At 40.0% G+C, this 27,109-nt stretch overlaps 1 protein-coding gene and 2 non-coding genes across 3 annotated transcripts in view; 1 reads left to right on the forward strand and 2 right to left on the reverse strand.

Annotated features, from left to right (window-relative positions):
* LOC120719447 (F-BAR and double SH3 domains protein 2-like) overlaps positions 1–27,109 on the reverse strand; it is a 66,571-nt gene that overhangs the window by 38,283 nt on the left and 1,179 nt on the right. The window contains 4 exon segments of the mRNA XM_040008606.1: positions 85–229; positions 673–752; positions 10,916–10,961; positions 24,044–24,141. Coding sequence (XP_039864540.1) covers positions 85–229; positions 673–752; positions 10,916–10,961; positions 24,044–24,141 — 369 coding nt within the window.
* On the forward strand, positions 13,427–13,499 carry trnam-cau. Its single transcript has one exon. It is a non-coding gene; the product is annotated as a tRNA-Met (tRNA).
* trnat-agu lies at positions 14,411–14,484 on the reverse strand. Its single transcript has one exon. It is a non-coding gene; the product is annotated as a tRNA-Thr (tRNA).

Consider the following 27,109-nt stretch of genomic DNA (forward strand, 5'->3'; position numbering starts at 1 on the left):
AGTTAACTCTGAGCAAGCACATTGGAAAGATGCAGCAGCAACAGAGCACAAATACTGCTTCAGGAATAAAAATGACCAACTGACCTTTTTAAGCTGCTGCTCCTTGTACAGTCTAACAGTCTTAGCGGGCTCTGATACTTGACTCTTGTAATTGTCGCATACATTGAGCCTGGACTGGCTCACCTGGACTGTACCTTCTAAATAGGACCTCCACACTGCATACACATTCCTAGTAGGAGAGAAAAAGCACTGAGTGCTGGAAAGTTTCTGCAGCTGGATTATTTAATTAATCCAATATCCATTTGCTTGGATATTGGACACGTTTTTTAAAATGTGGGTTTTAAAAAAACTGTGTGAGCAGGGAACCACAAGGGGAGAAAATTTGTGTCGCAATGCATTATTTCTGTTTGTCAGAATAACTTAGATCCAACTTCAAGTCTTCTATTTCAGTGCCTCTGTTACAGTAAATAATGACTCATAACTGTGCTGTAGACCATGACGATTTTTTTCTAGAATATTGAACGACTCCAGCACAGTATAATTTCAGCCTTCATGTGAACACTGCAGCTGACATAAATTTGTAGATGATGCAAGAAGACAAAGTAGCTTCCAGCTCCTAATTTTATGTAATATGTGCATTTTTCTGTGTCATATGCACACACACAAACCTACCTATAGTCTGTTCTCTGGTCATCAGGGTTGATTCCAGGCCAGTCTCTCTTTAGGTACTGACTCGCTAACTTCTGCAGAGCCTGAAAGCACAAGAGCACAAAAATGGGGAGCTGGGAACAATTAAGGACCATCTAGCTCCTATTGTCTGATTAATGAATCCCTGCCAAATCCCCGGAGAAGATGCTTTTGATGTTATAGGAAACATGCAGACTGTTAGAATAAAATGAATTACAATCGGAGCAAGTTTGTGAACTGCACTGAGTCAGCTCACTTGCACCCAGTCATTCAGATGAGAGAAACAGTGTCTAATGTTTGGAATTCATAACAAATAAAATACATTCAAATCTGCAACTTGACAGAAAATGCATTCACTGTTATCATTATGCAAGAAAAAGGAACGTATGGTGAAGATGGGCGGTTGGATTTTTATTTCTGTACAGTGGATGTTTTACAGTTTAGTTTGGGTATCAGTGCACAAGACAATAGACGGGCTTTGTGTCAGTAAATCCGAGTCAGTTCCCGAGAAACCTGAGGGCTACAAGAAAGGGTAACCTACATCTTCCAGACTGGGTCACTGTGTCAGTAACAGTGACTCACAAACGCTCTGTCCTCGTGTCCCTGTGTTTACGTTCGTAGGGATGGGTAGCCTTAATAAAAGAATCCCTACTAAAATACAGTCAAGACAGTTTGAGTTTCAAGGTAAATACTCCAATCCTCAAAGCCACCTTCTTCCCTTTATCTTTTTTATCAAGCTTCCAGATCTGCATGTAAATCTGATATCATTCCTCTTTACAAATCTCCTCCTTGTTATCCTAAATCACCAACACTTCCCTCTCTCTCCATGCTTCACCCTTCATCACTTACATTATGATTCTCAATTATTTTAAATCTAACTATTGCCCCCCCACAATCCCCTTACACCCAATTGCATTTACACATATACACATCCCTTCTGTGCTCTTTTTTTAATACCATGCTATTGAGCTCTCTTTTACTTTTGTCTCTCCCATTATAACATACTCAACAGAATTACCCTGTATCTCTCTTTCTCATCTTGCTTTTTTCACCTTTCACAGATGGTGACTGAGGCCATCAAAGAACAGTTCTTTCTCTAGTTTCCTGGACCAGATATTTGTTTCCCTCCAGCTGACACACAAGCTTGTGTCCTGGGGGAGACTGTGGCCTAGTGACCCCTGGCATCCACTGTCTAAAAACCTCATAAAGAAAGGGAGAATAACTCTTTTATGAAGAAAAAAGAAAAAAACAGCATTATCTCCTAAATGTCTCAACTGGAGTGAACTAAGCATGTTTTGTAGTACATGACGTGCAGTGAGTAGATTAATAAAGAGAGTCCAGGTTTAGTTTTATTATCTATTTGTGCCTTTAATTTGCGCAAATAAAGGAAAGATAAAGAAACAGCAAAAGCAAAATAAACAAATGGGCAAGATTACTGGCATCAGCAACCTTGTGTCATGAACACATAAAGATCAAGAACAGTCATCCTCGCTCTCTTTTTCTCACTCTTACCAACAGGCTGCAGTGGATCTGGATGGCACTTTTACTTTGAAGCCAACATTCTCCATTTCTGGTTTGTGTTGGACTTTTCACAGTTTCACTGTGGCAAGTAGTTTGCAAGTATTTGCAGATAAGTCAACACCTTCATGCAAACTATGGGCAACTTTGGGAATCTGCTAACTACTAATTGCAATTAGGTTTTCGGTTCAGCACCATATACCCTTTTACAACAGATTTCACACTAGTGACGGCAACCTCCAGAAACCACTCCCCAACTGGTTACCAGGAAGTCACTTAGGAAGTCTCTAGGCCTTCGTGGTTAAGGCTTTAGCAATTGATTTCACACCGACGATTACCAGAACCCTTCACAGTTGGTCAGGTAATATTCATTTTCACATAGGAACCGGTGGTCACCGACTGCTGCCTGAGGCCTCAAAGAAATCTCTCTGAACGCTAAACTGCTCAAACAGTCTGATTAGACACTCATCTGCAGAACTTTCCAATACCAACAAACTAACATTCACGCCCACTTCACATGAGGATTATCCATCTGTCCAGCGCAGTGAAGACAGGCTGCGTTTGAACCTCTCTTCCTTTTTCATTCTTGTTACAACTCCACATCTCTTGTTACAGTATCACATCTCTCTGCTACTGCAGCTCTTAATCCACTCCACACTGAGGCCACCCATATGGAAAAGTAACAGAGAGAAACATTGTACTACCAGATGGGATTCCAATTTTTTTTTTTTTAATTGTTTGTATTTCTTTTCCATATGTGCATCCATAACAACATAAAGAGCTCTGGATTTCTGACTTGATCTGTGGTTTGTTTCTAGTGAAGAAATTCTTTGCACTGCACTGTAACAGCTAGGAGATAGAGGATGTTATGCCATAGAACCCTCAATAAAGCTATTAAACTACATTTTGACCTCCAGCTGTCTTCAGAATGAAGACAACCCATCACTTAGGTAAGAACAGGACATTCTTACATTCAATATGAACCTGTGGGCAAATTCACACTTAAACAAATCTGAACTTACCATTTATTTAAAGGTGAGAGTGCCTTTGAAAGCAAGCCAAAACATAAAGTTGCAGGAGTAGCCATTTCACTATTAGACATTGACCACCTGCATGTCCTTGCTCCAAACCTTTTTTTTATGCCAGCACACAACTTGGAGCCTCTTAGATCAGCCTACAGAGCTGTTACCAGAGTACGAGCAATGACTGAATGGTGAGAAGGACACTGACTGACTGAAATGTGAAAGCTTACCTAAGGTGCTCTTGGCCTATTAGGAGGATGCTCTTCAGTTACTCCTGGCTCATCTTTTTATTCCAACTGCTCTTGCTACAGCCTCTCTTCCCCCCTTCCTCTCTATTTTCATGCAGTATGCTTTGTTCCTTTCCATTTTTTTCTCATTCTCTCTCTCTCACTCTCTCCAGCTTCCTTCTATTCATTTTCTACAGGACATCTCATCCCTCCATCCTCCTTTCTCTGCTGTCATCACCTGACAACCACCTGAACAGCATGTTGCCATAGCAACTCCTCTGCCCTCCCTGTGTGGTCTTGGTGAAGTAGAAATGCTCCCTTTAGTAGTGTGTCTTTATGTGTGTGTATGTCACACACACACACACACACGCACGCACGCACGCACGCACGCACACACACACACACACACACACACACACACACACACACACACACACACACACACACACACAGGATATCCTCCAGTCTGGGTACCCTGTTTTGCCACTCTGATCACAAAAACAGGATATGTGTGTGTGTGTGTGTGTGTGTGTGTGTGTGTGTGTGTGTGTGTGTGTGTGTGTGTGTGTGTGTGTGTGTGTTAGAGAGAGAGTAACAAATCGTTGACAAACAAAGGAAAATTGAAGGAAGAAGGAGAAAGGCTAAGTTCTGCGTATTTTAGGCATATGAGCTAGTAGGCTTCGCTAAACATCCAGTAATTACACTTGTTATTATAAACATGTGAGTTTGCACACCACTTTTAAAGTCATTACCCCATGTAGGGCATGTGAAAAGGTGAAGGACTCACCCAACTGGACATTAAACTGTATTTAACCAGCCAGCTCGTGTGATGTTCAGGTGCAGCGATTTGTGCCAGTGTGAGAAAAGAGCAAATAACAGCCACAGCTAGCGAGAGGTCGCCCTGCGATACGTATCATGAAAGCTCTACTCATCCAGCACCTAAATCAAACACAGCTCTTCCAGTACCCAGAATGCAGCTGACGCATCACCTGCCGTGGGCTCCACAGAACTACCACACAGGCTGTATTGTTAGGGACAGATTATTTGCAACTGTTTGAAATTTTGACAGTCCCTGTATTACTTTGACAAGAAGTAAGGCAATACACCAATAGCCTTGCAGGACTGATAAATTATTTTTGATAAGTGTGTTTTGAGAACACTCCTGTTTTTAGAGCTGCAGACTAGTTCTGTGCTATATTTATTTACTTAGTATCGATCTGATACCAAGTAAATACTGTACCAGTATTGCTGAGTTTAAACTCCGCATGAGTTTGTAAATCACAGCTTAAAACATGAGGCTTTGAATGCAAACACATAAGAATTAGCATATTTCAATATGTTTGGGCTAGTAATCATTTTATTAAACAATGCACATCCTGCTACATCTCTCTCTCATCTCTAGAGAAAAATGATATCATGGTGATAACTGGTCTTTTTTTCTTCCTCAATCCCATTATCTTTATCACTCAATAGCTCTTGTGGTGAATGACTGATTGTTAAAGTTTTATTTGGCAGAGTGTCTGGAAATCAGATGAATATGAGCTCTGAGTCAGAGTAAAATGAGCATGATAAAATGATTCCATATGCTGCAAAAACAAGCATCAAAAACTAGCTTTCTATAATATTTGTCTAACATAATGCTAGCAGGTAGCATGCACCCCATACTCTGACATATTTAGCTGACTCATAATAGCGTGAATCCCCCACGAACCACCGCACTCTCCCTCCCAACAATGTCCAGAGTGGCTGTGTGAAAGAGGTACTGATTACAGGACAAAGTGTGATGACACAACTGTTACTCACTGGTAGGAATGATGACTGTATTTTATCTAAAGTATTCACGGTCGCACCCAAAATTTGTCCGGAGGGCTTTAAACTCTCAGAAATAACTCATGATTACACTTGAGCGACTGCGGAAAGAGGAAGTGATGTCACCCAGTAAGAGCATATGTTAAAGTTATAATCTATAAGTGACTAGCAGTTTCTATGCTTCACTCATCCCTTCACAATTTCTTTGTTTAGTTTATTACTCGTCTGTCGGCTGCAGTCCTGCTAAACACAATCACCTTGATACTTCTGCCCGGTGTTTACTCCCTCTGTTCCACTCACTTGTTTTCTCCTGTCTGCGTCTCTCTCACGTTTGCCCATTCTCTAGCTGCCTTCTCTCCCTCTGTCTCTATCTGATTTCTGCCTGTCTTTGCATCTCTGCCTTTTCAGCCCGCCCTCACTTTCTTAACTACTTCCAAGAACAATATACTTGATTTCCTCTCTCGTCTCATCCAGTCTTCACTCATCTGCCCCCGAAGCTCTCTGTTTCTTGTTTATATGTGTGCAGGGCTAGCTACAGTAAAGTAAGGGAACAGTGAGTGGAGGCTAAATTGAATAGAAGCACCATACAGGACAGTGTAAGAATGTGAGAGAACAGGGAGATAAAAGAGAAGCTGTCACTTTCTTTATCGCAGTCTCTCCTTTTTCCTTAGACTTCTATTAACCTTGAAATCAATGCAAATGAAATAATATAACAATATCTAATATCAGACACATTAGCGATAAATGCATGATTAACAAGACAGCTACAGTATAATGGATGTGTGCATGAGATCCTGTTACATACAGTTTGAAGACAGTGTGAGAGCACTATACAGAGGTGAAACAGTGAAGAAGGAAAAAGAAAAAAGTAAAAAAAATAAGCTGCAAAAGCACTAGTTTCAGTTTATTTACAATATTCAGATCTGATGTTTACACTGAATCTGGTTCTGCTGCAGGTTTCTTCCTGTTAAAAGGGAGTTTTTCTTTCCCACTGTCGCCAAAGTGCTTTCTCATAGGGGGTCATCTGATTATTAGGGGTTTCTCTGTATTATTGTAGGGTTTTTATCTTACAATATAAAGTGCCTTGAGGCGACTGTTGTTGTGATTTGACGCTGTATAAAACTGTAATAAAACTGAATTGAACCTAAGAACTCATGTATGCTTTTTAATTTTTATTTTTATTATTATTTTTTTGTCAGAGAACACAACATAAATCAATAATAACCAATAACATTAATGCTGATTTAGCACAAGTAACAGTAAAGCACAGCAGATACAGAGCAGCACAGAAGGCATGCTTTTTTGGGCAGTACAGTGAAGTATGACCCCAGCCTAAAACTATTCCAGTAATGCTGATCGTGGGAGGGAGAATAAGGGACAAACAGCTAACCCTTACATGCTAACCCGCACACTCAGAAAACATGGAGCTTTTGATGGACAGCTGGTAATTGTGGCTGACTCCTGCGCAGAGGGCGGGTGGATGTCTGGTTTGACACATTGAAAGGACAAAGGTTAAATTTTCACTTTCATTCTCGCTCTGTTGTCCTCCTACATCTCCCAGCTCTCAACTTTTTTCTTTAGCTGTTCTGTTAAGGGGTCATGTCCGTTATTCCTCTGCCTCACTGAAGGCTGATTGGCTTTATTTTCCTGACTCACCACCAGGGGTCAGCTACCTGAGTGTCTGGGAGAGAGACAGACGAGAGCCAAACCTTACGTGCTAGTAAAATCCTATTGTGAGAGGAATAAAGGGGGTGGGTGTGTGGGGTGGGGGGCGTCCTGTTTGCTTATTTGATCTTGAAACAACATCTATTTGCCATTCATCATACATTTATATAAAAAAAGAAAAAGAAAAAAGAAACACTACACTCCGACATTCCTCCACAAACACACACCTACAATTAGGAGGGAATCTATTGTCCTACTAAGTCAGGGGGCTGTTGCTAGGCAACCTCTATTTCTAAGGTGAAAAAGACAGCGCTGAGGGAGAATAGTGAGAGACAGGGAAAGCTAGATAGAGGGAGGGATGTAATGAGCGTCTGAAAGTAGGAGGAGGAGGGGTTGACCACAGGAAACGCTCACTTAATCACTCAAACCGCATGCAAATAAAGACACTCATCCTCTAACACACACAAACAAGCACTTTCCTCTTTTCCTTCTCTCTCCTGCCATCCTCAGTCCATGTATATGCATGGTGAGGATACTGGTGCTGCAAAACAAGGGTTGGTTGTATGGACAGCTGCGAGGAGGCGTATCTGTATGTTAATATGTGCTTAAGAGCAAGCCGGGTTATGTACTAGAATGGTTTTTAATAAGCTCCGGGAGGATTTTTTTTTTTTTTAGCTGGGAACATTTCTCAGTGACTGTATGGATGTGTGTGTAAATGTCATGGGAGCTTATGCAGAGCAACATCAAATACAATGGAAATCAGACAGTCTCACAGTCTTGGCTGGAAGCACTGCTTGGCTTCTTCTTAGACACAACTTAACTAACGCTCAGTATCACAAGTATGCTGACTCAGCCTTCTACTGGGAATTGTATTTTGTTTTTTTCATGTGTCCCAACAAATCAGCAGTACACTACAAAGTGGCTGTCTCGTGGATGAAAATAATTTCATGGTATGTAAGCAGCTCAGCCATGTTTAAAATGACAGTGGTGTGAAAAAAGCAGCTCTGGAGTGTTTCAGTATTACTACTACTGTCAGAAGTTGAGGTAATGCATCTATCAGCTGTTTGCAGGCCACAATTAAGGTACAAAAATAGAAGAAGAAAGCCTCACTGACTACCAGATGTTGGTAAAATGTGTTGTGACGTAAACAGGAGAAAAATGCTGAGCCAAAAACTACTACAGTCGAACAAAAGTCCTGTGTGGAACACAAGAAATGAAAATGAGGACCAATGCAAACTCTCCTGCACCTAACCACTGTTATGTGAGAGTGGTTGCGGGAGGGTGGGATCATCAAAGAATGATTCCCAGTGAATCTGAATGGTGCTTTTGCTTAAAATGTCTATTCCTTCACAATGAGAATCAGTCTCAATGCCACACCTAATAGTACCTTTAAATAGCACTTCAAAATGTGCCAGGTTTCTTATAAAATTGTCTGTTATAATCAAACTATTCATCAAGTGTTACTGAATGAGTACTTTAGTCAAACTGGCTTCAGTAAGAAAAAGAGCTTTGAAAAGACATTTGTGTATAATCTAAAAGACCGTGCATGTCTCAGTTTGGATAAAGGAGTTCTCATATTGAAAGCCAACCTATTAAAGAAGGCAATTGAAGCCATTTTCATGAACAGAGGTGCAAGTGAGACAGCAAATCACCATCAGATTGGACTTCAGGGGGTCTTTAAACTGCCAGTTTTATAGTACAAAGCACTTTGTGACGGGTGACTGCACCCATGTGAGAATCATGCAAACAACTGCTTTCGGTGAATTCACTGCAAGCTGCAAGTGGAGATCACGTATGTTACTGAGTGGATGCCATGCTTAATTACGTGTAGCAACCTTTTTCCGTCTTATAAGAACTGCAGCTTTTTATCAAACAGGAAACAGAAGAGAAAGAATATACAAAAGAAACAGGGGAAATAAACAGCGACACACTTGCCAATAACTACACAGGAACAAGGGAAGTGAAACCAAATGTGGCCTGCAGCACATGTGTGAGCTTTTAATCATCTGAAGAATGAATCAAAAAGAAATCTGAAAGGCTCACTTTGGAAAGCTCTTAAGTTAAGCAGGCTGCCAATGCACTATGTACGTCCTTTCACTTCTTTTTATATTCTTTTGGGTTTTTTTACTGGGAAATCTAATAAGTATAAATCTATAGTTTTCACTAGCACAGACCCTCTGCAAACAGTGGCATAGATGACTGTCATTTACTTAAGGTTAGTCAATGCTTATTAGAGTATTAATTAAACTATATATATACAATATATAATATATTAAATTACATTTTATTATCTCAATTTATTAGAGATAAAGCCCTGGATGAAAATTAAATTACACATGCAAGGCCTCAACACAGACAGCACAGTACTTCTACTACCAAAGAGGTCAAAATTAGAAAATCAAGGTGCAACTGAAGTGAGAGCAAGATAAAAGATTGAAGTAACAATAATTCTTGACAGAGCTGTCACTCATCCACTCCGTCAGCTGGTTGAGATGCAATATTTGACTCACAGCCCTGGAACTGCGTTATTATTACTAATGACGTTCTTATGTGCTCAGATAAATGGGACTATTTTAGTTCTGCTCAACTGATCTGCAGCCTTTAACTCCACACATCGTGCCTTTCTAGTTGACATATTATTGAAAATGATTTCGTCACGCTTATCTGAGAGACACTTCAGAATCCATACTAAAAGTCTTCATCAGCTCCTCTGTTCTGCGGGATCCCTCAAAGCTCAATCCTTGGACCAATTATGTTTTCATTGCATACTATATTAATCCTGAATCATCTTGAGAGCATTGCTTACCTGTATTTTTCTGTTAATCCAACAAAAGGCTCTGCTACCTCAGTCAATGTTTCAGTGCTATTAGTGATTGGATGTCTTCAAAATCCCTCTGTCCTAGTAAAACTGAGGCTCTTGTGTTCCAGTTCTGCTTCTCTATGGAGACTGTTCTTTACTTTAGCCCTCTCATTAGCAACATCACATCATATGATCAGAGACTTGGTGTTATTTTTCTCCATCTTTGGGCTTACAGTCTTGTTTCTTTTATCTAACAAACATCTCGCCCTTATTTCCATCCAGTGAAACTTGGAATTCATTTTTAAATTATTAGTTACATATAAAGCCCTACATTGCAAGTCTCCTGCATATACAGCAACAATGCTGACACCTTATTCCACCAGTCAGCCTGGCTGGTCTCTAGAGACTGCTCCCTGTTCCTATTTTAAATCTAGAGGCTTCTGTAGCACCTACACTTTGGAACAGCCTTTCCCAGCCCATCAGTTTTGGCTGAATCAGTGGTTTGCTTTAAACTTAGAATGATAGAATGATTTTGGGTTTCTGTACAAACCAAAATTTTGTATGGAAATATGTAAATAACAAACTACTGTAAGACCGTAAACTTGTATGTACCTTATTCTGGGATACATACACTTATATGTTTTAAAGTGGTGCAATTAAAACCTCCCTGCTTTTACTCTGGTTGCTACCAAGCTGCACCAGTTGTGAGCTGTAGCAGGGAAACGCTCTGGGATTCTGCTTTGTCGGACTTCTTTCAAGTTTCAAGTGGACACTTTCCATTTTCTCAAGGTGATTTTGAGAATCTGCTAGCAATCAAAGCAATCACAAGCTGTTTTTTGGTGTAGCACCCCCTTTGTGATCAAGTTTACCCAACGACAGCTAGCAAACCTCCAAAAACCAATCAACAATTGGTCAAGTAATACACATTTATCCAGAGTAACTGGAGTTTGGGAGGGGGTTGCCAACCAGTCTCTAACCCTCTGTGACTGAGAAGTAAGTACATCCTTTTTGAATATCATAGCATTTTATATTAATTATTGTGTAAAGGATGACGAAAAGCGCTGTGAACAATGAATTTGGTCCAGAGGTGATTGAGAAGATGGAGAAGCTGAAGATATTTAAACAGTATATAGTTCTTGTTTTAATGTATGGGTTCCTATATTTAGCGACAGTCCAGCCAGACCTACCTGTGCATAGTCCCGCTCCAGTTGTCCTTTCTTCAGACTATAGCTCCTGCAACAACAAAAAAAAAGAAACTTACTGAAATGTACAGAGGATAAATGAAACAACAGATAGATTCATAATGTATATATCACAACAGATAACATGTAGGAATACAGATAGCAAATAAATCATCATCAAAAGCACCAAGGCCTATTGCTTTGTTACACAGGAGGCAGAAAAAACAGACCTGATGTTTATTTTCAGTGACAGTTTGTGTACTGTGTGTTCATTATGATGAGAAAGCACAAATGCTGCAATCCCACCGAGTATGCCAGGGGAGAGCTTGGTGACCACAACATTATGCAAGGATGGAATTACCACTCTCTCTTTATTTCTCAACGACTCTTTCTAAAAATACCTTCTGAATTTATGACCCACACAAAGCAACCTTTCCCCTCGCCCTGTTGATGTGAGTCAACAACATCCTGGAAGTGAAGAGACAGTGAAAGCTCTTATCACAGCCCAATATTATGCAGAATTAAAAACATAACATTACATATGTGATTACACAAACAGATACATATTTTGGCCATGAATGTGAATGGACAAAGCATCATGTACAGTTGATTGGATCTAAATATTTTTATATATATTTCACTATGTGTGTGTAACATGTATTCTCGAGTTAAATGCATAGTTCATCAGATGCGAGCCCAGCTAACTAACTCAAAACCATTTTTAAAGCTTTTTACAAATCTTATCACATTTTTCACTGTGATTTATTTCTTAGAAACTTGCAAGGGGCTTTCTGTGGATGGTTACTGGAGCTGTTAAAAAACAGTTATTACAGTACAATAGCTCCATATTGGAAAAATGTGTCTTATATTAGTTGGCACTAATAGCAAAAAGGTCTAGCAGACTCAGGAAAATATTATTAAACCAAAGAGCACTGCTGGGATTTGAACCAAGGATCTCCTGTTTACTAGACAGGCGCTTTAAACAACTAAGCCACAGAGACACAACTGCAAAGCCTATTTAACCTTACCATCTTGTTGCAACATCGTAGTATGATCAGGCACTCTGCTTCCTGTACACTTATTAATGATTATGATTGGTCAGTTGCTGCCAATGCCACCCACCCCTGAGAGAGCTGAAGAGAGGCATGGAGGCTAAGCAGGAATGCCGTTCAACACTTTTTTCAAAAGAAGTTCAGGTCAGACCAGAAAAAAGCCATGGACATTTTTAGCTATTCTAAAAGTTATGACTGAAATGATGATCACATGAATTTTATTTTGCTATTAAAGACTTGTATTAGCAGAAATAAATAACTTTAATGTTGATGTATGCCACCTAAGAGAAAAGACAGCAGGCATTTTCCTCCTGCTCTGGGTTGGTAATGTGGATGGAGACTCTTTGGAAAAAAACACTAGTGTGGATGAGAGTAATTCTCACATGTAAATGAGGGTATTGTGTTTAGGTGTCAAGAATAACCTAATCATTAGCATTAACCTTTAGTTCATTCACATGTAGATATCCAGAGCTCTGTGGCCCATGCAGAAGCACACTTGATCACACTTGGGTAACTTGTTCAGGCTTTATTGGACAAGGACTTTTACACAGATTATTCTTTGCATGAAACAACAAATAGCAGATTGGCAGAAATATGAGCCTCAGTTAAAGTTGGGGGGGGGGGGGGGGGGGGATGAGGGGGGCATGAAAACATGACAGAATATAAACTACTACCAGAAATAATCTGTATCTGGAAGAAGACGTATACTGACTCCATTATAGGCATTACAAGCTGGTGCTTACACCCACTCAAGATACCTTCGGAGCAGCACTGCTGTAGCTCAATGTTAATTTAACATGGCTTTGAGAAATGAGCACCATTATACCCTAGTTTTGAAAACGCAATAGCTCGAGGCTTTTTGCTTTGTATCATCAGATAAAGCAGCGCAGGGTACATTCAGTCCCAGTATGTATCCCATGTTGACATTGCTGGAATAATTACAACCACACTTCTTATTATTGTACAATATATTTTAACTTCAAGTCACCGAACCAATGCTGTCTTAAATCCGATCAAGACAACAGACTGTTAACATCTAAAATTAAGTACCATCAGGAAAGACGAACAGTGGAAGAAGACAGAGAGGGGAAGACAACACTGTAAGAGTAGACAGCATAATTACCACCAATGGCCTGTATGATAATTACAGCCCAGACAAATAGGGTAGTGCTTCGTGTCAAACCTTTCCCCAGACATCATTTCTGTGTTAAAGCTGCTATATCCAGTCTGGTTTCCAAACACAGGTTGCTTAGCAAATTTCTTTTAAATAAGAGACTGTAGTAAACCTGCACCATTGCCATTTATCACTGATCTGCTGCAAGAGGCTGGAGCATGTGTTTACTGTTTAACCCCGCCCCGTGCTTGTCTGCTGAAATACGACACGCACACTCCCCAAAACAGGCCTGTCCACATGTGGGCTTAGTATCCGCTCTCTGAAAGGGACACACGCTTTTGCAGCACACAGGCCTCGTTGGCGCAGTAGGCAGCGCGTCAGTCTCATAATCTGAAGGTCGTGAGTTCGAGCCTCACACGGGGCAGATGTTTTAAAATTGTCAACTAAGCAAAATAGCAAAGCACATGTGCCTTGAAGTGAAACATCGGACAGATTTCTTGCATTACATGTTACTGAGCCACAGAGGCATGCTCCTGCTAGTTGCTCAACAACCATGTTTGAATACCTTGACAAACTTGTTAATTATACTTTGAAAAATCCTTCCTGCCTTTAAGGCAAAGCACACTCAAGAAACCACAGTGCTTTCACTTCACTCATAAAAACAACTGTCTAAACTAAAATCATTTCATGCTCCATGCTAAAGAAGGAAAAAGTATAGTTCTCATAAATGCAAATAACAGGCCACTCCTTATAAAGCTGTCCTAATGGCCATGTTTTGGGCTCTAGGGCTTCTGTGATAATTAAATATATTAGTATATAATCTCAATTGATAGCCAAGGTTAACATAGGTGGAATTAATGGTATTCAGGGTGTTTGTATCACATTGCATAGGTCTATGGTTACACACATTGAGTGACATTCTTGCGAGCTTCATGCATCAGCCTTAAGGCAATGGCTCAAATGTTCTGATGAAAAAGAATGGGAGAGTCATCATAGAGTAAAAAATAAATACATTTTAAGAATCATCTATCAGTACCAATGAGATGTATGTGGACCTCATGCGTGTTCCTCTGTTTTTTCCATAGCAGGGGCTAAGCTTAAGAGCAAACAACAGTACAAGTACAAACAAGTTACTCCTATAACTGGTTGTACTTTATCATGATGCATATGCGCTGCCACAACACTGCATTGCTGACAATGAGTGCAGGATTTCCTTCTTTGACCAAAACAGACACAGTATCTGCTGTTGTCTTAAATTAAGTGTCTTAAATTGTCCAAGAGTGTGCAAGTGTTCAATAAAATATTATTGAACAAGTGTAGCGGAGTTGGAACAAAAGGCACTGCTGGGATTCGAACCCAGGATCTCCTGTTTACTAGACAGGCGCTTTAACCAACTAAGCCACAGCGCCTACACAAAGAGACTACAGGATATCAATTCCGTGAGGTAATCCATCCACAATACGAGGTTAGTCATTAATATACTGCAACAACATGGGAATAGAGCAGCTGCGAGAGAATTCAACATTAATAATCAATGGTACGGAAGTGGAGGAAGCAAGAAGAATGAGTTGAGTAAAGTTTGACTTATCTGACTGTTTTGTTTCGCTTAATGCACCTTATAATCCGGTGCGCCTTATATATGAAAACAGACCTGCCATGGAAAAGAGCAACTCAAGTCAAAGCATTAGAAAATCAACTGCCTGTGCTATCTTTTTGAGTTTAACACACTACGGCAAGATACACAAGATTACTGCACTAGATGTTATGGTCCTGCTCTTGCAAGCTCTCCTGTAACTGTGTTGATGACCTAATCTCATACTGTGAAAAAGCAGTTGGTATACCTTGTTGGTATAAGAGAATCCTTGCTGTTTTTAAGGCAAAGAAGCTAGGTGCAGTTTTCAGGAGTTTTCAATTTCTTCTGTATGACCAATCTCCTAAAAAGATTTAAATTAACATGCTTAACTTTCAATAGCTCCAAATGGCTGTAATGTCTAGTTTCTGGATCTGTCACCTGAACATATCACAGCACATATGGAAACATGACTGCTGGCTCTATTCACACACAATCGATCCTGCAAGCCTGAAACATACAAGTCAGAAAGTACAAACACAGAAATGCTGACAAACACTCATCCTCGCTGGGAGCTTTGGACATGTCTGGGCTTTTCATGCTGCCATGGTTACAATCCAGTGGAGCCAGCATATGTAAACATCAACACCCAATTATCAGCTCGAAATGTCATTCACACCCATTTTGCACATTCATGAGAAACTGTGTTCCTAAAATAGTCAAAATAAACAGAATAGGCATTTCAGAGTGAGGTCTTAAAAGTTATATAGATTTAAGTAGTTATCTATTTGAAGATTATAATGTACTTCATGTTTGTGTCTATCTGCATTTGCCTTCTTCACCCCCTAGATTTATTCAGCTAACAATTCACATCTATCCCTTCAAAACCTCTCCATACCTTCACCTGCACCTCTATTTCGTGCCTCTCTCCCCTGCTCTGACCCCTTCTCTCTGGCTTGATGCACTCTGCTTCCTAACTACTTTTTCTCTACCCTGCTCCTTTTGTCCGCCCACCACGGGTGCGTGTGCGTAACTGAATGGTGTACGAGTCGAAAAGCCAGCATGTCAGCATCAGCTGTGTGTGAAGAAGAAAGGGAGGGAGAAAATGTGCAGGCTTGCAGATGAGTGTGTGTCCGACAGGAAATACTTAAGAGCCTGAGAGTGGACACAGTGGATGTGTGTGTTTGTATGTCTGTGCGTGAGTGCTGAGGGCAAGAGGAGCAAGAGGCTGAAAAGCAGAGAGAGGAAATGATCAAACATGAGAAAACAGCTGAGGTCAATGGTTAACGGGACACAGACTGAGATCAGTGACAAAAGGATAAGCAACATGAGTCACAGAGTGAGACAGAGGCCGAGGAGAATGGCCATGTTTTCACACTGGTGATCGACACGAGGCATAATACAGCAGATTTGCAGCAGTCTTTCCTCTCCAAGACCAAGCTGGCATTCAGCTCGAAACATGTTTACTTCATCTCAGAAAAGACAACAGTTGATAAGCTGAGATGAAATCTGAGTTCCCTTTACAATAAATTAATTCTACACAGGGTGTGTGCTAGTATTAAAGACAGCAGTACTAAGTATTAGAATAAAAACTCATCCCACCAGTTCTCTCCCCACACACACCTTTGCTATAACCCCACAAAACACTGACAGGCAAAAAGTAAATCTCTGATCATGTGTTTAGAGTTACTGTTATCTCTGTCCTCAAAGACTAAGACACTTTCTGTGACTGTGAAGGCAGCTGCTGCTCAATAATAATATATTATGACCAGGTTAAAAAAAATCACAGTGAAACTTTTACCATTACTCAATGATATATTGTTTTCTAAAGATATCATGGCAAAGCATTTGAGGCCGTGCTGGGGTGTGAGTCGGTGGCCAAATAATTTCCAACATCAGCTGGAATGCTTTTTTATTATGACCTCGTATTGTTTGTGATATCTGATTTTTTTGTCTGTCTTCAGATGAATCAACTTTATGAAGATGAACAGTGTCGTTAAAATGGGTGCATTTGATGTTGTGAAGTTACCTATGAAATCAGCGACTACTGCAGTTTATTTATTCCTTAGATGTGTTGAGGCAAGTTAAAACTAAAGAATAATTTCTCCCACTGTAGTTTTAATGCCACATTTTTACTGAATGACAAAAAGTATTTTAAGTCATTCATTTGTAATTTTTGTATTAGTAACTTAAATCTGTCAAACAATTGGTAACTGAAAATGTTACAAATTGTAGGTTAAAATAAGTACTGGACTTTAGACTCACAGCTGCATGCTACAGATATCACTGCTGGAAAGAGAAAGAGAAAGAATGTCAGCATATAGGCAATATAAGACATAGATATAACTTCCAGGGTGGAAAAATAGAGTTCCACCTTCCAGCCCATCTGAAGTGTGCCAAACAGCAAAAGCTGCGGCTGCAAAAAGACTTCTGATCCTATACAAGTACAGTGGAACCCTGACTTACGAATACCCCATTTAACGAAAAATTCAAGTTACGAAGGCACTTAACGGCAATATTTCTGCCCGTGTTACGGCAAAATGCCCGCGTAACGAAATCCGCTGGCTCTGATTGGCTGAGCCCAGAATGCCCGCAATGCCCACAGTGCCTTCCGAATCATGTGACAACCCCTTGGCTTTTGTACTTGCACTTCGCTGTTCCACTTGAACGACGTATTGTTGCTGCAGTTAGCAATTAGCCTATAGCCTATCGTTCACTCAAAAGGCGCGATGGGTGCTTTGACTTACGAAAATTTTCGACTTACGAAAGACCCTCGGGAACGAATTCATTTCGTAAGTCGGGGTTCCACTGTATATGAGAAAACAGCTTTTGGTCTTGACCTCTGTTAACATCTTTCCTGATGAGTTTATGTGCTCAGTCACTCGTTTTGGGTCCTTTTGATCACACCATGTTACAAAATGGATCATTACCATTGGATGAAACCAGACACAATTTGGCTAACAACTTGTAAAGAAGCTTCTTGGATGTGATCTGAAACATCTTCAAGCAACTTAAAGATGTCCTGTCGCTTTTCTTTCCAGGCTCCTTAGATCACCATGAGGTAGATGACTGAAAATCTACACACTTGACATTTAAATTGTCGTAACAACTGAACTGATGAAGGACTTTTATTGGCATTTTAATGTGAAAAGACTACTTGTTATTTAGAGCTCATTTTAGCAACTTTGCTTCAGCCTTACTTGATATCTGAGAACACTGTCAATGGTCCCAACAGGCCAACAAATGGCCAATCAACTTGCCCAAGAACTGACCCTGGACCATTGGTGAACCCTTTGTTTAGAGTTACTGTTCCTGATTTTTTTTTTTAATTAATTAAACATAATTGTTAAAGCTACTGCTGGTCAGTAAGAATGGATATTGATTCTAATATTGTTAGTGAGTGTACTAAGAGGTCAGATTTGGTTTATGATTGAAAGTGCAGCTGTAAACCAGAGGAATCTGAAAGCTCGTTGTTCATTTGCTCTGTCAAAATGTCTATTTACATTTTTCAATTACTCAGTGGTATTTCATATGCTCCCTTGCACTGACAGGTTACAAGTCTATTCAGCTCCATTCAGAGGCAATTTGATCCTCTCCCATTAAAAACACCCTTTGGAAAAGAGAGGGCCCTAGAGTAATTCACAGTTGCACTTGGATTTAATTCTAATAATTCTAAAGTACAAAAGAACTACGACCTTAAAAGAAGAAGAATGAAAAAATAATAAAAAGAAGAAAATAAAGATAAAGAGTAGATATTCATAAAAAAAATCTTTACCTACTTCAGGGGGGAAAAAAAACAAAATGAACAATTCAAAATGCCAGAAACACTTACACGAACGAAGGCCACAAGTTGAAAGACATAGGTGTACAACAGAGATGGAATGGATTATATTTAGCTGCTGAGAACTTTATTGTTCATCGGGTTATTTTTCCAAAGGACAAAATATTGCAAATCTTAGAAAATCCTCTGACTCCACCACAGAACAAATGGTTGCTTTAGCTGCTTAGGCTGTGACACTGAACTTTATTATATTATTACATAAAAACATAATGGTAAGGTTGAGCCACTGTTGCAGGATCACCTTATTTTAATACAGAAATAACCTTGCAACCAATATTTTGTCATTTCAACCCCAAGTATTATGCAGGGTCCTCTTATGATTCAGTCTGCAGTGTTATTTTGTCGAGTACAGACGTACCTACACCTAATTACATTATCAGGGTGTGAATCAGCCTTGCATTCATTTGTGTGTGAGTCTGGGTTTTTTTTAGTTTTTTAATGCAACAAGGCCTTGATATTCTGTTCCCCATCTTCCTTCATTATGGAGGCTGCAATGAAAAGCATTAATGAGAACTCTTGGTGGCACTTTTGGGTTCAAATCAGACAGTTTCATCTAGCTACTCAGCAAGGAGAGCCATTAGGTTTTAATGATATTTGCAGATAATTCCTAGGATTTGGTCAATTAATTTGCATGAAACACAAATTTCATTTATCCCAGTGAATCATGCAAAGGACAGACATGGGGGGTAAATCACATCCAGTCCAGCAATCTAGTCCGAGCATCAGCTTCCAGGCTGCTATTTTGATCATTTATTTTATCATTAATGTCGCAACATCTCCACAATTAATACTGCTCTTTATAAAGTCTCCACAAGGCACTCTGTCTGCAACATTCTGCATTTGTTCTAAACAACATCACAGCCTGTCAAAGAGTTACCTTACAGCAAAATGAAGCTGCACAGTAAAGTATATATAGCACATTGTTCACTGATCTAAACTAACAGACAATAGCTAATGCATGGCCAAATGATAATGAGCACAGCACACTGTATGAGAGTATTTCTATGGTCAGCGCAGGATGATGCGTTTGTAGCTATTAAGGCAGACATAAGGGTATAGGGGATTTAGCTGGATTGAGGACATCAAGTTGACTCCCTGAATCCACCAACTCGTCATCATTTTCTCCTCTCTCCCGTTCTCTTGTCCTTCCTAAGACTAGACTAGCTGAAATGCACTCCCAGAGGATGAAATACACGGTCCTTTCTCTTTCATCTTTCCTCCATTTTTTCCCGTTATCATTCCTCTCATACCTTGTACAGCTGACACACAGGCAGGAGACACAGTAGATATAAACTTGTATATGCGTGTGCATGTGTGTGTGACTGAGCGCTTTGATTAAAGCCAGTCTGTGGATTAATTAGGGTAAATAACCTCAGAGCTGCTTTTGGGATTTATGTGTTAAAACCTAATGTGTGTTTCATACTAGAAATGTGTCTGTCAACCATGAATGTTTTTGTCATTGCTCTCCTGTAGGGTCCATCTTTTAAAAATACTGTATATGGAAACTATTTAGTCATAACTAGTCATGGTGACACCATCTCAGGAAAGGACTAGCTGAATCAGAGTCAGTTTCCAGAGGTCACGCATGCACTTTTACAAGGACAGCACAAAGCATGTTCATCAATTGATTAGCTTTCTACTGTAGTCTAGTGACTGTTTGCAAGCATCAACTGTAGATATTAAGTCTGCATTCTGTCCCAGTGTGGATATGGGGCATGTTCCTACCTGCTTCTTCCCTTGGGAATCACTCAAGATCTTTGAGTGCATCCCAAGGATTGCTCTGAGTGTGGGATGTCCTGCCACCGCCCAAAAAAAGAATCTGTAGTCCTGAAAGCTGCAAACAGCTGCTTTGGTATTTGATTTGGTTTTTTAAAATAGAGTAAAAAATAGAGCTAAGCAGAAAATAATAACTGCAGAAATTATATCGAGAACGTATTTAGCAAATGTGTTGACAGTTATAATACTGATCTATTAATTGGAGAAACAGATGTCTAAAGTATGAAACTGCACTGACCTTTTTCGTGTCATTGTTAGGTGGTTGCTGGGCAACATAAAAGCATCACAAAACATCACGAAAAAGTTTTGTGACTTTAACTGAGAAGTTACTGTTGTGATATTAAAATTGCACTCCTTTTACAAGGTGTTACAGGTGTGCATAAACTCACTGGCTAGGCAACACGATTATCTCATAACACCTGATATAAGAACCATCAGGGGCCTGTACGAGTACACCACAACTTGTGATCATCTAGGAGGAGTTTCCAGGAAAACAAACAGAGTGAGACTTTGTGTATTATAGTACAATGGTTGGCGTGTTAGAGTTGGGCATCACAAACAACCCTTTGGCGGTCACCACAACTAGCACAAAAGCCCAGTGCGATGGTCCTCCCTGCACCCACTTGACATGCTGACATCAGAATTAACTCTTGTCTCACAAATACACACAATCAGGGAGAAATATTATTAATCTTAGATAAAGAATCAAATAAATTAAAAGGAAAAACCAGCATGTGAAAATCAGTCAATGGGTCATAGCTACAACCAAAGAAAAGATGTCAGATTTAAGCAACAACAGAAAAGCACATTTGCCTCGAAATACAGTCTAACTGAGGGTCTGTTCTGCTAGATCATTTGCTAAAAGCACATTTATTGTCACACGGATGTGTGTAAATATAGGCTGAAGAATATCTTTGGTAATATGCATATGTAATAATATGTTAATGAGCCATGTGCCCAGCGTTGCTTATGCTGATGAGCCATATGGAGCTTTGCCTGGAAGCCTGGTGAGAGCTGTAATGTTTACAGATCTCTCAGGTAAAAAGTGAACAGGAAAAAAGATTATAACAATATTCTCTGTTACAGTGATGCTTAAAGGCTGGGTCATTCCTTAAAGAAACAGTGGAGATTAATGAAATCATGTTGATGAGACTGAAAGCAAGTCAAAGAGGTTAAAGAGTCAAAAAGGATAAGCACAGATGTTATTCTCTGGTTTTCTAAGGCTTCATAGGATGAGACTGTTCATACACTTTCTTGAAATGCAACAAAACACCTCAATTAAAATTCCGTAAAGTTAAGGAAAAGAAGCTGTTTTCAATTTATTGCATTAAGTCTTTTTCTTTTTTCTCTATTAACTAGTATTAACTAGTGCAGCAAACTGCAGCTCCAGAGAGACATGCAGCTCCTTTTTCCATTTGTATAAATGTGCTGCCTATATAGTCCTTTTTATGCTTAAATAACCTGCATCATAGCTTACTTTGCTGAACCTTAGGATGGATATATACACATAAACGGTCCATGGACGAACCTAATTGCATTTACCACCAACACTGCTGGCTTACTGGTACTACTTAATCTGCAGCTGGACTTTAGACAAAATAAAATTGAACCTGATCTTTTTTTTTTTTTTTATATCTTCAAAGCTATTAGGCTTTGGATGTTACAGCTCTTCTCAAAGTAGGCTACTTTTAATTTAATCTGCACAGGAACACAGTGGCCTGCAAAGCTTCATAACTACTCTTTGCAAAGTAAATACAAAAAAGATATACTCTTCCTCTGCTTCACAAATGATCCTTTTTCTTTGTAATAAAAAACAGATTTAAAAAAGGAAACAATTTAAACAAACTTCATTCCAGAGTTTTGTAACAAAAACATGATATTGTAACAAAAATGCAACTGCAGCCCACTAAAAAGCCATTACTTGTGTAAAAGGATTAATTATTTACACCCTATTAGTAATGTTGACAGGCTAATTCATATTTAAAAGGCTGTGTTACCTTCATTGTAAGGCTCAAATATGTTTTGCAGCCCCACCACAAATTTTCAGATTAAAAATTGCTTGAAAATGTCTCTTTTGATAGTAAAGGATGCCAACTCTTCAATTACGGGATAGCATTTGGACCCAGACCCCATACTAGGTAATATTAGCCACCCTGCATATGTTATTCCTAACTTTTTTGTTCATTTACAGGCTGTATGGAGTTGTTTGTCTAAATGCTTCATTAAGGTACTTGGATGTATTTATTTTATTTTTCAAATGAGTTTATATTAAGTTTTTATTAATTTACTCAACGAGAGGTGGTGTGCGTGCAGTGTCGTCATCCAACATGAAACAAACAATATCAGACAGAACATGTCAGCTCTAATGGTTGGTTTCAACCCAGAAGATGCAAAAGCATAACAGAAATAAACAATTTCCGCTTTCACATAAACTATTTCTTGAAAAACATTTTCTCTATAGAGCGATTCAGTCCTGTCAGAAGACAACTCGCAATTTAGCCAACTGCTGTCCTTTCAGCACCTGTGGTACTAGGCTGCTGGTTCGGACAAACATAATGGGAGCTGAAGTCGGTTGACGAAATGGATACGTTCATCACACTGTGCTGCTGGTGTGAAATTCAGATAGCCCTTCTGCTCTTTTATAATAATCTTTCAAAATCGGCTAAAGCCAAAAGACTGGGACCACAGTGGTTTGCTCAAGGACACATCGACTAAGCAGATGCATGTGGCTGCAGGGGCTTAAGCCCAGGACTCCCAATCGCAAGCCAATTTCCCTAATCATTGCACCACCCCACTGCTCCTGATTTTGCCACCATGAGAATGTGTCATCAAAAATAATTACAAAACATTAAAGGCTAGAGCAACATGGAGAGAAAACACTGCAGGCAGCATCTTTCACTGACGAGGATGACAAAGCCAATTTGGGAACCTTTTACCCAGTGGCACATACCTTCATCCCTCACCGACTGAAACAACTAACACATCGTGGTTGCATATGCTTAACTGGCTCTCCCGCGCTCCCACAAGTGAGACCAGAGCCTTGTTCGCTTTCCAAAACCCAGCAGCAACAAGCCAATCTGTTCTCAAACAGCTGGAGCTGCCCCCAAGAGTGAAAGAGGGAGAAAAAAGGGAGGGAAAGAGGGGGGGAGGGAGGTCTCAGAGAGAAAACAGGCAGAGAAAGTGTGAAAATGAGAAACAGAGCAAAAGACCGGGATGGGAGCATAGACGCAGAGAGTATGAGAGTTCGCTGTCATAAATAATCAATGCTTAGTCAACACAGAAAACGAGAGCACGTGAAGGAGCCAGGGCTTCCTCCTATTCCCTAATCCAAAAAGGGAAAACTGCCAGCTCACATATGTCACGAGTAAACAGAGCTGAGCTAAGTTGAAGAGGATATATGGAGACAGACAAAATGATAATCAGAGGAAAAGCGACAGAGAGAAATTAAAGTGAGGGAAGAGACTGCAGAGAGTTTTTGCAGAGAGAATATGGAAAAGGTGAAAGTGAGAAAGAAAAAAGAAAGAAAGAAACACTTGGAAAGCAGGAAGCGGGCTGCAGGAAATTCCTTTGTCATCCTCCTGACCCTCTCTGCTTGTCAAAAAACTGGAATATGACAGTCCACGTCCTCTTTCTCTTCTCCCTCACTCCTTTTTCCTTTTCTCCGGCTGTGTCCGTGTGAGCGTGCTGTGCAGCAACGACTAGATTTCAAGTCATCTGCCATTTGTTAAGCGCACTTGCTTGATGCTACAGACAACTATGTGACTCGGAAACGTGTTCATACCTCATGTCCTCAAGCAGGTCACATTCGGTCTGGTGTTTAAAGTGCAGTCTTGTCATCTGCTCTGTGTGAGTGTTTTTCAGCTCCTGTGTCACTTTGACCTGGATGAAACAAAAAGACATGTTATTAAATGTGTTATTTATTAATCCATCAGCTCCACAGGCATGTTATTGATCTCTATGAAGCCCAACTTTCAACAAATCATCAGTCTTCACATATCAATATATTAAAACAGTAACTACATATTAACCTAGATGTGATTTTGGCCAATGCAGAGGACATAAATGGCCGTCTTTTCCTGGTTGTTAAAAGGGTTCATTAAATGACGAAAGCTTCTACCTGGCTGTAAGTTATAAATGCACGTTAACAATAAATGATCCATATCAATCCATAATATTTCCATCTCATTGACCCTTCGTTAGATTAAATGCTGCATGAAATTGCCCAAAGTAACAGACTGAATACAGAAACATCTTTTAACATGAGCGCATTTCATTTTGTGTTTTTAGATAATCTGCTGATCTATTAAACTGTTTAAAGAAAGAAAGATTTGCTTTTAAAAATTTGTGATATTTTAACGTAACTTGTTTCAATCAAAAAACTAAGAATTGTTTGGACAACTGGACAAATATGCCCTCACCAGCCACCTCATTGGGTAAACCTGGTCAGTTGCTTGTTACTGCAAATAACTAGTCGATCACATCAGCAACTCAGTGCATTTAGACAAGCATACATGGTCAAGACGACCAGCTGAAGTTCAAACCAAGCAGCAGAATGGGGAATAAAGATCCTTTTGGTGCCGGACAGGTTAGTCTAAGTGTTTCAGAAACTGCTGACCTGCTGGGATTTTCCCACACAACCCTCTCTATGGTTTACAGAGAACGGTCTGCCTTGTTGATGGCAGAGGTCAGAGGAGAATAACAAGACAGCTTCCAGCTGTAACTCAAATAACCACTCGTTAAAACCAAGGTCTGCAGAAGAGCATCTGTGAACAAGCAACAACCTTGACCACAGCAGGTGCCACTCCTGTCAGCTATGAACAGAAAACTGGGGTTACATTTTGCGCAGGCTCACCAAAGTTCGACAACAGAAGGTTGGAAAAACTGTTCCCTCACAAACAACATGAAAGCATATATCCATCTTGCCTTGTATAAGGAGTTCAGGCTGGTGGTCTAATGGTGTGGAGGATATTTTCTTGGCACATTTTTGGCCCCTTAGTACAAAATGAGAATTGTTTAAAGAAGCACTGCAAACCTGAGTATTGTTGCTGACCAAGTCCATCCCTTTATGACCAGTGTACCAATCGTCTAACAGCTGTTTCAAGTAGGCTAACACACTATGTCACAAGCTCAAATCATCTCTTGAACATAACAATGAGTTCACTGTACTCAAATGCCGTCCATAGTCACCAGATTTCAATCCAATAGAGAACCTTTGGGATGTGGTGGATGTGCAGCTGACAACTTTGCAGCAACTGTGTGACACTATCATGTCATGTGGACCAAAATCTCTGAGGAATGTTTCCAGCACCTTGTTGAATCTAAGCCATGAAGCCTTCATTAGCCAAAAATAAATATGAGTGACACTGATTTCAAAATGATGTATACTGAAAAGCACTATATTCTCTAGCTGCCCATCAACTGTCCTACTCTAAAGTAACCTGTAAGTAGCACATACATATACTGTATACACTCCCATCCCACTCATGACCCATCAATGTAAAAGTCGGCGTCAGGGTTTTGTGAGACCTTCAGTGAGGCAGGTATGGGGATTTTTTGCAGTTAGAGGTGACTGAGAATACTCTTAACATCCCCCATAACTGCAGTGTTTAGTAAAGATGCTGTGTGCATCAAATTCAATTTAGTGGCCAGGCTCCTTCACACATCTTATGCTAAAAGAGACATGCACACAGACACACAGACACAAACACACACATCTCCTGCCAACAGAGTCGCTGTGAAGGTCATTGTGCATTGTCGGGTGAATTCCATCGGCTATTCACCAGAGTAACAGTGGGCAAATTCACGACTGTTCTAGACAAAACAATCAACAACATGCCACACACACTACACTGGCACACACATCAACACACAAACACAGCACAGCTCCTTTCTTTCATGTGCTGTGCCTTTGAAGATAAGGAGGGAGTGGTTCATTACAATCAGGGCAAAATTTCTTCACTTGATTTCACCTTCTATCACTCAGTGGCAACCCCAGAGGATGGCGAGAGGAGGGGAATGGTGACAGAGAGATAGAGAGATGGGGCGGGGGTTACAAAATGAAAAAGAAGATGTCAAATAAGGGCAAATGTGAAAATTATGAATAACAAAAATGGAAAGAGGAAGAGATATGGCGTAAACATCCCCGGCTGTGAGATAACAATATCAAGAGGAGTTTAAATTGTTTGTCTTTTGGCTGCATCCCCCTCCACTACAACCATTAACCTTCTCGGTGGTCTTCCTATTTCCTTCTGCCTTAAAATAAGGTAGAAGATAAAAGGGGAGGGTTGTGTCAGGAAGGGCATCCGGCATAGGATCTCCGCCAAATCAAACATACCTTCAAGCACATGTGAGGATGTCAGATTCACCCCAGCAATGAAGCATGTATACCAATACACATATACTCCCTCCCTGTCTGATACGTATCCAGTCTAAAGATGCAAAGATGCTTTCACTAATTAAACTTAAGATTCAATGCCATCCGTTGATGCAGTTAATGTCAATTTAAAGAGTTCAAGTTCACCCCAAAATCAAGCATCTGCAAAACACTTGTGTAGCCTGCAATTTCACAGGCTCAGCTAAATTTGCCCAGTTCTAACCAATTCTTTAAATCCACAAAACAGAGACACTTCCTCAGCGTCCACACCCACTCTCGAACTTATGGATTTAAAGCTAGATAGGCAGACACTGCATTGCCTTTGTCAGGCCTCTTTAATTTAAGCCACATAAGGCGAATAAAAGAGAGCCGAAATGACTCCATGTTTGTTAGCAGATGTGCTGAGACACAGACAGAACACTTAAGGGGCTGTATGTGCCGCACTGGGAGAGAAATTATTAGTATCCAACAGTC

The sequence above is a fragment of the Simochromis diagramma genome, unplaced genomic scaffold (assembly GCF_900408965.1).
Source record: "Simochromis diagramma unplaced genomic scaffold, fSimDia1.1 OVJJ01000344.1, whole genome shotgun sequence".
Classification (NCBI taxonomy): domain Eukaryota; kingdom Metazoa; phylum Chordata; class Actinopteri; order Cichliformes; family Cichlidae; genus Simochromis; species Simochromis diagramma.